This window comes from Oncorhynchus kisutch, unplaced genomic scaffold (assembly GCF_002021735.2).
Source record: "Oncorhynchus kisutch isolate 150728-3 unplaced genomic scaffold, Okis_V2 scaffold4015, whole genome shotgun sequence".
Taxonomy (NCBI): Eukaryota; Metazoa; Chordata; class Actinopteri; order Salmoniformes; family Salmonidae; genus Oncorhynchus; species Oncorhynchus kisutch.
Genome location: NW_022265960.1, coordinates 27,528 through 38,885, shown reverse-complemented (window position 1 = coordinate 38,885; position 11,358 = coordinate 27,528). Strand labels below are relative to the sequence as shown.

Sequence of the window (11,358 nt, the reverse complement as noted above, 5' to 3'; positions counted from 1 at the left end):
ACCCCGATCACATTTTTGTAAAACACATTTACAGTGTTAGTTTCATCAGCTGTTGTACAATATGAAATACAATTATTTTGACTTCACAGGGCCTTTAAATGTAGGCAAACAAGTTTTCAGCATTCAAACTAATCTACCCAGCCAGATTCAGCACCATGGACAGTGAAGATCAGAATACCTGCGATCTGACGATTAGAACAACAGTGCTATTTTAAGTGATTTTCAAGACACCCAAAGTCAATTTAAATCCACAACAAAATCTGCAGGATAAAAAGCAATAGAATCAAACATTCAAATAAGTAAACAGGCTATATTAAAGTGCACTAAACATAGAGACAGACTAACCATGGAGAACACAAACATGATGACAGATTAACCAGGGAAGTGAATTTAACAGAGGTTAAAGCTAAAACAACAGAATCTGGGTACGTCTGTGTGAAGAGGTGTGGCTTTAGTGTGGATTTGAATAGTACACAAGTAGGCCTACGCTATTTTTGCACTGTAAAACTTTTTTTTTAAGTGTTATGTTTTCCCAGATTCATAGTATTATGCAGCCCAGGCCTATCTAGGAAGGCTGGGCATAAATTGTTTGCTCACAGCATCACATGATGACGTGGGCAACATAAACACTTAAACTCTGTGGATTAAAGTTAATAGTAATCAAAACTAATTTCACCACGAAAGGAAGTGCAATCGAAATGAATGAAGAAGACACGGTAATTCTAGTGAGTTAATAAAATGACAAGGTGTTGCCTGTCAGCGTTGTAGACTACTGCCTCACAAGCCCGGGCTTTAGTGGCACTGGCATACGCGCTTGCCTCTGTACTGAAGGAGCCACCGAACGCGTCCGCGCTGCAGCTCTCACTTTCTCCCGCTACAGTATGTCCTACAATGACATATTTGGTGGGGATTGGCAGCCAACAATAGGATTGGATTGGGACTAAATCAAAGAATAAAACGATATTGAAATGAATATAATTAACAAATATTTCCCAGAAGATTTTGGGTTCAACCTAAGGCTGACTAGGACAGATCAATAAACTTGATCCGACACAGTAAGTCTACATGTCATACTTAAGTAAACCCACAAGAGAGACAATATTGCAAAGGCAGGACCATGTTCGATGGAAGGCGTAGGGGTAGGCAATCGAAAACGTTTGACGGGGAAATGTCTCTCAATATTAGCTAGTCCTACTGAGTGGGCAAGTAACCTTTCCCGCGCTCTTCCTAAAAATACTATTTGTGATGTCATAAAGGTCTAACGTTCCATGACGTAGCATATAGCCCTAAATTACAGTCCCTGCCTGCAATATTGTCCTCACTCTTGACCTGAACTCAACTTGAATGTAACCAACACAGACAAGGACATGCTTTTTGAGATATAAAATAGCTTGAATGTATGAAGAAAAGGTAAGCTAAATGACTTCATACAATATTGGGGGAAAGTAAAATAGGGTAAAGCAATCTAAGCGGATATTTCTTGTAAAAAGCTATAACATATTGTAAAGCAAATGTACCATTCTTTATAAAGTCACCAGCTTAGCTCTGATATGGCTGTAGCTCTATTTATGATGTCCTCTGCACAGATCTACTCTGACATTGACATATTATTACTTATTGGAATGTCTGTCCTTCAGGTAGCACAGAGGGAGGATGGTGATCCTCAGAGGGAAGGAAAGGAAGTTGTTGAGGAAGAACCGGTGGCCGCGCCCAAAGAGGAGGCCAAGAAGGGAAGGAAGGTAAGATAGCAGGAGTGACAGAGCACATAATAGGCCTACTGGGTTACACTCTGTACCTGATAGCAGCCATACCATATATATATATATATATATATATATATATATATATATATATGATAACAACATACTGTAGCTGTTTTCAAAATGTGTTTTAAGAGCTGCTTTGACCTGGCCCATAGCCTATTCATAAATTGTCTCAGAGTAGGAGTGCTTATCTAGGATCAGTTTTGCATTTGAGATCATAATGAATACAATTATTTGGGCAAGGTTGAGCCCACACCTTATCTGATGTACTTTATGTATACGGGCCCTGGTGTTACATGTCTGCCATCATTTGAGATCTGGAATCTGTTCTGTTCTATCCTAGGCAAAAAGGAAGAGGAGTGGCAAGAAGTCAAGGAAGCTGGGCACTGACAACGATGCAGGTCAGACATTTACCTCTGTAGTACTACATTGTTTCTCTATTCTGTCTGTGATGTGCAGGTTGTGCTATCCATGTTCAATGAAACTGTAGTCTACTGTAATCAGTAAGAAAGGTCACATAGATAGCTTTATTCAAATAGGCCTATTCTAAAACCCTAAAACAATGAAATCAGAGTATTAAGAGATAAAACGTCTGATTTCTCTTTAATTTTGTTTCTACTTCCTCTACGGCAATCACATCTTTAGTCTCCAGGAATAAACACCTGGATAGAGGATCTGTAATTGAGCTCCTGGAGAAGAAAGCTGTTAAGGCTGCATTCGGCCCAGGCAACAAGGATGAGATGGAATACTCCTACCCAATCCTCATCTCATTCCTGCGCAATCTTACTGATGAGTATGTTAAAAGTGTTTCTGTAATGTTCAACATTTATGAAATATTGTGCAGTGGGAACTAAACACTAACTAAAACACTTATTTAAAATGTTCTAGGCAGTGGCAAGTGATCTACAAAGGACTAAAAAACCCTGTAAGTTTCCCTACCTGCCTTTGACCTTTGATGTGTCAATGATCTGTTGAATTCAGAGATTAGCCATCAAGTCATATTCTGTTATTCATGTTCATTTCTCTGTCAGACTTCATCAAACTTTGAATTCAGTCACAAACAAGAATAACAATGTTGATCAAATGCATTCTGTTCGATCTAGAATACTTTACATCACAGTTCCATTGAAAAGACTGTTTTTGTTCTGTTTGTTCAAAACAGATGACGAAGGAACAGCTTGCCAAATTGTGCAAGACAATTGTAACCTTCATCGCACAGACCACCCTGCAGATCCTGCTGCCAGCCCTGGCCCGCGTACTTGGGGTAAAGGACTTTGCTGACGACGACACTGACTCACCCAAGAGGGGTGGTAGTGCAAGATCCTTTGCTGCCTTTGATCAGGAAAGACTGGAGCTCATCCAGGAAGTTAGATATCTGGCGAAGAAAATGTATAAGGGCGGCACAGGGGCTCAACATCTCAGGTCCCTAACACCCTCTTCTAAGAGGTATGTTCCCCTCAAGGTTTTCATGTATGGATTTCACCAAGATCATCTATCCAGTGTTAGCCAATGCAATTTACTCTATCTGATGTAGTACAAAATGTAATGTATCAGCCTTTTAGCATATTCAAATTAATGAGCATGTAAAGCGATCAAAAGGACATGTAGATATTTAGAATACTAAAATTACAACGCTTGACCGATTTGCCAAGTTAAGACAGGAATTATCATGCTTTGCTTGTTCGTTTTAAAGTTCCCAGACCTCAGTGAAAGTCCACCTGGGAATGACAGAGGACAGAATCATCAAAAGTGTCCAGGAGCAACTGTCTGATCATAATATCCTGTCCTCTTGCCCACCTGAGCTGACTGTTGGTCTTATCAAGGTGGTGGTCGAACAGCTTAACTCTGCCCTCTCTGCGACCATCAGCAGAGCCATTTCAGGGCCGTCCTCCCCTATTTCTTCTGGTACCCAGGCCGCTGAACAAATGGTCAACATGGTCCAGAAATGTTTTGATGATCACACCACCCCAGAGGACCAGAGCTCTACCTCTGTATTAGAGTCATGCATTCCACCTGCAACAGAAGAAGTGATGACTGTTATCGCAGAGATGGTGGGTGAATTGGAAAAAGAAGATCCGGAATTGGCTAAGGTTTTTCGAGAAGTGGCTGTGAAAGTTAAAATGTTGGCATCTGGCAGTGACCTTGTAGTGGAGCACCTGGATGTTGAAGACTCTCCTGTTCCAGAGGAGCTGAACATAATATGTACATCTTGCAAAGCAATGATGCAAAATCTTGGCACTCTGTTTAGTGTGAAGTTCAAGACCAAAGCCTCAAAGGCTTTGAGTGAAATTCTTGTGAGAAGGTTAATGAGCGATATCTCTGGTATGGTTCAACCTTCTCATTCGTTTAGTACCACTCCAAGCTTGATGAATGCATCTAGCCCATCTGACAGGATCCTTGATTCTGCGGACACTGAGCTCATACAGATCAAAGTAGAATCTGAGACATCAAAAATAATTGATAACTTTGTTGAAGATGTCAAGGACATTGTGCAGTATATTGAATTAGATCAGCCAACAAGCACCCAGAGAGATACCCAAGTGGGACACTGTACGACAAAGCGGAAACCCTTCCGTGCAGCTCGTAGACTCTGCGAGAGACTTCAGGCAAAGCTGGAGACATTGTTCCTCAGAATGGGTGGAGCTCCAGTCCAAGGGGAAGAACTTATGGAAAAAGCTGACTCCAGTGCTGTGCTTCTGGAGCATACTGACTCCAGTGATCTGCCTGTTTCAATCCTGAGCTTGCCTTCCCCATGTAGGAGTGAATCCCCTATATCAGAACGTAGTTCATCTTCTTTATCTGATGGATGTGATTCAACTGACTCTGTAGGAGAGAAAACACCAGAGCAACCTGAAACCAGTAAGAGTGAGGCAATACTGCAAGTGGTCAACTCAACAGGACTTGGTTCTCTCCGTAAATGCCAAAGTGAGAACTCTCAACCATTACTGTCTCTCTGTGATTCCAACATGGTGCCCTGCACCAAAGAGGTCTTGTCCCAGATTGTGACCATGTATAGGTCAGAGGTGGCAGATTTGGAATGCACATCATCTGTTGCAGAGGGTTCCTCTTCCAACTCCCTTGAAGTCTGTGGCTTTTTGGACAGTGTCATGTCTTATCTAGAAGACATGCCTGTGTCTGGTTCTTCATTGTTGGAAGGATTGAGAGATACTCCAGCCTCAGTCATTGAGAAACTCTCCAGTGAGGAGTTCCAGATGAACGCTACCAACGAAGTGCGAAAAATACTGATCAAATCAGTCAGTAGCTTTCCCAGCAAAGTCAGTTCCAGCCAGCCAGATTCTCAGATGTTGCCAGCAAAATCAACAATTTCCTTAAGGCATACAGATATAACTGCTTTTGAAATCGTTGGATCAATTACAAATGACATGAAGAGCCTTTTCCCACCCACAGAGTCTTCTACTACTCTATGGCAGGCAGACTCTATGCTTCAACAGAGTGATGAGAAAACCTCAGAGTACACTGAGGCCACACCCAAAGGCTCACAGTCTGGTTTGGAAGTATCTGAGAAGAAGATCTGGACAACTGCAAAGACTATTTACCACAATGTGAAGACAAAGATGAGGAATTATTTTACATGGCAAAATCAAGTCAAAGCAACAACGGCTCAAGCCAAAAAGACCCTCAGCCATATTCTGGTTTCAATTCAGAAAGAGCTGTCAAAATCTGACCAAACGGTGACTGCGCTTTCACAAATAGAGAATGTGGTTGGAATGATGCTGAAGGATGTTGAAAGGGTAAGCAGTGAATGTGGTGAGGAACTGATCTATCAAGCGCCACAGCGTTCTTCCTCCTCGTTGTCATCCTCATCTGCCAGATCAAAGAAGTCAGAGTGGGAATTTTCACTCCCTGGCACTCCCATCTCTTCTGATTTACCAGAGTGTATTACTCAGCCCATTGTGAGATGCTCAGTCATCGACATGGGCAAATCTACTAAGCCAAAAACATTGGTGTGTGATGCCAGGGAAAGCATGTCTGCAATAGTGGATACCATCATAAAGGAGGTACATCCAGAGGAAGAAGGGGAGGTTGCATTCCACCCTGATCTAACAGCTGCAATAGCAAGACTGGAGGAGCTCATATCTCAGGGTAGGATTGGTGCTCTCTCACGTGATCTTACTCACCAAGTCAACCGCATCATTTCTGAGAGCAACTTGACCCCTCTGGTTCTGACAGTGGCGGCTGGAAAGAGTGCATCCGATACAGTCCTTACTGAGCTGAAGAGGAATGACAAGACGGTGGGGAAGCCCACAGCTTACAAGCTGGTTCAGCTTTTTGCAGAGGAGTCTGTGAAGCGCCTCTTGCTTCCTAGCCTTGTGACCTCTACAGCTTCAATGAGTTTGGCTCAGGGAGTTAGTGTGCCGGCTAGCGTATCTGAAGATAGGATTTCATGTTCTTTTTCTACATCAGCATTTAGTGACACAGTCAGCCTGTTTACCAAAGTAATGGTAAGCCAGGTCATGGACTCTGTGGTTTCTGATGCACAAAGCAGAGGGTCATCTCCAACCGGAACTGTAACTGATATAGGCAGTCTACTGAGTGGTAAGTCCTACCCTCTGCCATCTTTCTCCGCCATCAGCATGACAACAAGTGGGACCTCCAATGCTGCACGAGGCTTTGAGGCCAACATAGATGCTGAGGAAAGGGATACCATCAGTTGTTTCGGTGTACCTCAGAGCATTGTTTGTGATCAGAATTCAACCAGCCCGGATGTTGCCTCGCTTTCAACCCCATCCACTGACAACTTAGTCGGTGATGATGACTTCACCTGGCCTCATCAGCATGTTAGTGGTGAGACTTCTGTCAAAAATCCAAACCCAAACTGATCTGTACCCAACTGACGTCACACGCACGTCACAAGACCTGATTCCAAAAGTTATAGCTGCCTTCTGTGCATGGTCAGGCTGCTCTGAGACCCAAGCTTATCCCAAGAACCTGAAGAGTCACAAAGTATACAGCACCGTCTACAAACATCTGTTGAAGGAGTTTGGCTCAGAGAAAATACTCCAACTGGCCGTGTCGACTCAGGACTCCACATTCAATAGGATTCTTGTGAAGTCATTGAGCAAGGAGCTTCTCCACAGTTGTAACGAGGCATCAAGAGCAGCCTCAAGAACATCTTTCGAAGCCACCAGGCCAGAAGCTCTTCTCATGGCTGAAGATGTGAAGGCTACCAGAGGGAAGCTGTCTTTCCTACAAAGGCTTGCCAGACTGAAATTCGACTTAAAGGTACATCACACTTATTTAAGTTAACAATTGTGTCAATGTGAGTAAACAATGTTATTTAGAGAAAATGTAAAACCATCCATTAATTCCAAAACCATTTATAAATCTTGTTGTGCTGGTGTGTAAGATGTGATCGTTATTACCGTGAGATTGTTCTGCTGTGACAGTTGTTTTGACATGTTTTTGTTTTAGCCATTCATGATGGGAAACAAGAAGGATTCCAAGAAGAATTCCCGCCATTCTGAATCCAAAGACCAGACTACTGCTGAAGATATCATATGTAAGTCCATACAGCAGGACATTTACTGTTTGAGATATTGGTGTACAAAGCTGCTATTGCAAAAATATTAAACCCTATATACAGTACATTATATATTATCGGTAGTAATCTCTTATGTAAAATTATTTATAGTTTCCAAATCTCAAGATTCTGGTTCTCATTTATTTGTGAAAGTAATAATGAGTTGAAACTAAGAATACAATATAACATCATTTCTAAATGAAAGTGCATGTCAACTCTCTCTCTTCTGTCGCCCAACATAGTGGCACATCCTGGACTCCCAGAGGGTCTTCCCTCCACCTCTCAACAGGAGAAGCCTCGCAAACGTCCCCTTCTAATCAGGATGTTTTCCACCATCTCCATAGGCCTATCCAAGCCATTCAAACGGTTTTCAAAGCAAGCTTAATACAACAATTTCCTTTAATACAGTAATATTTGCATTGAATTGATGGCCTTTGTCTTCTTTTGTGTTGCCCTGTTAACACATTTGATTAGAAAATACATAGTATATTTAGTTTAGTTTATTATGCAGTCATAGTCACAGTGTAGGCTAAACAAAGTAATGTTGTCCTGAATAATGTATAGAACATGCACCCCCCACCCACCAACACAGTCTGATTCATTGAACACACACACATAGTACTTCAGATATGTCCCACAACCAACATTCAACCAGATATCAATGATTCAGTGTAAAATACATGTACTGTAAAATAAACCGTATTTAATTTACAACCAATAAAATAATACATGATGCAGGACACTCAGTTATAAGGGAATTAATTGGTTTTACTTCTCAAACAGAAAGACACACATTTCCATTTTCTGTGGATCGCCCATGTTTACATTTTACTGAATGCTAGTCTGACCTTTGACCTGTAGATGGCAGTAAAGGTCTACATTTGCTGCAGATCCACTTCTAAAGCTCAAACCTCTCTGGACAAGTAGCCAAAACATTTGTCCCTAGTGAGAGAGAGTATGTGTGTGTGGCAAAAAAAGGGAATATTGCGCTACACTTTTATGATACAGATACATTTTGCATTCGGTAGCATAGCACAGCTGTATTTTTTTTCAAATGCCAAATGTACATGTAGCGTGCTTCTGCCTACAGATGCTTTTCTGAGTGACTTGTGTTGTGAGAGAACCAGAATTCAAACATAAACTCCTGGATTACATTTTATAATATTGTTAGCTCTTTTTAGTAACATATGGTAGCATACATGTTTCACACGGTGGCAAGTCAAGCTAGTTAGTTAAATGTAACAACATTACATTATATGGTCAATGTTTGTGTGTATCCTCTTAGCTTTTACCTTCGACATCAACAAGCGACGCACGGGTATCTTTGCTCTGCAATCTCCTATCCCCATCGGTTTCACTGGGAAGACTTCCGGTGGTGTGTCATGGCGGCATGGTGAAGCTTGCTCAAAGGGAACAATAACCAAGCCGTACTGTCATCTTCAGACGCCGGTTTTGGGACTTATTTCAGGCCTAACATCGCCACGAACGTCCACATTCGTCTTGGAATTGCAAGCAGTCATTCGCGGTTTCCATCCGCACGGCCATGGCGGCACATAAACCAGTGGAATGGGTTCAGGCCGTGATAAACAGATTCGACGAGCAGGTAATATTATAGTGTTAGTTATATGAGTTCGAAGTGGGAGTAGTTAGCTAGTTGCAACTGCAAGCAGTGAATCTTTTGTTGAGGGCTTGTACAGGTAGATCGCTAATTGTATTTATGTCACTGTGAAGTGCATGCTAGACTGCTTTCTAGCTAGGTAGCTATTGATAGTAACTACGTTAGGACAAATATTTTTATATCTGTGTTTGGATGATGTGTACCAAAAGTGCAAGTTACTTTTATTTACCTAGCTAGTAAGCTACCCATGTAGCTAGCTAGACAACTAAACATGCATTTTAATGTTGCATATATTTTGGGTGTTGGTGTAGCTAACTCGGAGTATTTGCACACTACGTCTAATATTGGCTAATTCTTCCTAGACAATTGGGGAAAAGATGTCCCTATTGTACCAGCTAGGAAGTCTTATAACTTAGCTACCTTGCTAACTGTAAACAAATGAGAGGTGTGACTCCAACATGCACTGATTAAAATGCAAGGGCTGTCACATGTGGGGAAAAAATGAAGAACATACTGGTTGCATGCTGTCAGCCAACATTCATGTTGCTGTCTGAGGAATCTGGATTTTCAACCTGACCATGTTTCTGCTCTGAGGTAACGTTAAACGCTCAATAATAAGATCAAAAACAACATGGATCCGTACAAATTGACAGACATCCGTTTTTTGTTAAATATCTACTTACATAATTACCACATCCTTAAATTATGATATACGTAGTGTGAGTTTGTCTCAATCCAATATTTGAGCGTGTTTAGGTGTTTGTGGTACAGCAGCAGTCTACAAGGCTCGCCCAACTACAAGGTTCTGGCAGTTAAGTTTTTCTTATTACCCAGAGTTGGATGAATTCGTGGATAATTTTTTTTAGATCTCTGCATGCAGTGTGAATGAAGTTAAGAGGTAATGATGATAGCCAATGCTGACTAGCATTTGTACAATGACTGAAGGCTACAGGTACACCGAATCAAATTTTATTGGTCACATACACATGGTTAGCAGATGTTAATGCGAGTGTAGCGAAATGCTTCTGGTTCTGACAGTGCAGTAATATCTAACAAGTAATCTAACAATTCCCCAACAACTACCTAATACACACACATCTAAAGGGGTGAATGAGAATATGTACATATAAGTATATGGATGAGCGATGGCCGTGCGGCATAGGCAAGGTGCAGTAAATGGTATAAAATAAAGTATGTACATGTGACGTGAGCAATGCAAGATATGTAAACATCATTAAAGTAACATTATTTTAAGTGACTAGTGATCCATTTATTAAAGTGTCCAGTAATTGCGTCTCAGTGTAGGCAGCAGCCTCTCTGAGTTAGTGATGGCTATTTAACAGTCTGATGGCCTTGAGATAGAAGCTGTTTTTCAATCTCTCTGTCCCAGCTTTAAATCACCTGTACTCACCTCGCCTTCTGGATGATAGCGATGTGTAGTACTGTACAGTACTGCTACAGTATCCCTTTAAGCGTGCCAAAAATTCCACTAATGAACTTGAGGTTGAATGTGTGAAACATTGGGTCAGGTAGTCTAGCCAGTCCATCAATAGTTTTTACACTGTCTGTTGCCCCTAACTATATCTCATCAGAAGTCATTATCAGTCAACATTATCAAATTGTAAGATCAATGTTTTAAAATGCTCCAGCTGACTTGATGGAGAGTTTGTTGTTGCTTGAGAGCTGGTATGTCTGTAAATCAGCTCTGGGTCTCAATTTTATCCAAACTAAGCTTTGTCTGTTTTGGTTGTCAAAGACCACCTCCAAAGGGACTGAAACAAATGGTTCTTGCTGCAGTGCAAGCAGTGCTGCCAGAAACTCATCACCTTCTTTAAACTCCTTTGTGTGAAAGCTGTTCTACAAATAAACTTGAAAAGGGTTTGCGCTATGCAGTGGTTTGTATTTAACCTAAACATGCTTAAGTGCCATGGCACACTGTGCAACTGCCCTCAACTCCAGTACAGACTTTTGAAATGGAATATCAGCACTTTTTGTGCAGTTTGGGTAGGATCTGGGCCTCGGGTTTCAGAGGCTATGGAGGGATTCTGTAGCACAGAGTGGTGATTGTACTCAGATGGTGATTGTACTCAGGCTTAGCAGCTCTGCTCGGATTATTACAGTTTGATGAAAGTGTAATAAGGGATTAAATCCGCCTCGTGTTGTTAAGACCATTTAGAAGCCTCTAAGTCATAGGATTGCATGTGTTGGCTTTATCAGGGTGGATTTCATAGTCAGAATCATATTTTCTGTGTTAACCTTGCTTATTTTGCCCAAAAACCTACCCAGTGTCCAGAAACAATGAAAGTGTTCTGAACAATAAGTCTAAATCACAGTTGTATGCAACTTCAGAATCCTGCATTACAACCAAAACAATGTATGTCAAAAAGCTACCACAGAGAGGAAGAGTGAGGTTGGTGGATGCCAATGTGATGTAC

The 11,358-nt window shown here is 41.5% G+C and overlaps 1 protein-coding gene and 1 pseudogene across 1 annotated transcript; both read left to right on the top strand.

The window, feature by feature from the left end:
• The first annotated feature begins 6,551 nt into the window (after window positions 1-6,551).
• LOC116373077 (uncharacterized) lies at window positions 6,552-8,047 on the top strand. Its single transcript, XM_031821780.1, has 3 exons — window positions 6,552-7,007; window positions 7,197-7,284; window positions 7,548-8,047. The coding sequence occupies exons 1-3, from the start codon at window positions 6,561-6,563 to the stop codon at window positions 7,688-7,690; spliced, it is 678 nt and encodes a 225-aa protein (XP_031677640.1). The 5' UTR covers window positions 6,552-6,560; the 3' UTR covers window positions 7,691-8,047.
• Window positions 8,048-8,600: 553 nt separating this feature from the next.
• LOC116373076 (neurofibromin-like) overlaps window positions 8,601-11,358 on the top strand; it is a 30,265-nt pseudogene continuing 27,507 nt past the window's right edge.

Coding starts and splice junctions, on each gene's coding strand:
- LOC116373077 (XM_031821780.1), top strand. CDS start 6,561: ATGTTAGTGGTGAGACTTCTGTCAAAAATCCAAACCCAAACTGATCTG. Junction 7,008..7,196: donor GACTGAAATTCGACTTAAAG/GTACATCACACT, acceptor TTTTTGTTTTAG/CCATTCATGATGGGAAACAA. Junction 7,285..7,547: donor TACTGCTGAAGATATCATAT/GTAAGTCCATAC, acceptor CGCCCAACATAG/TGGCACATCCTGGACTCCCA.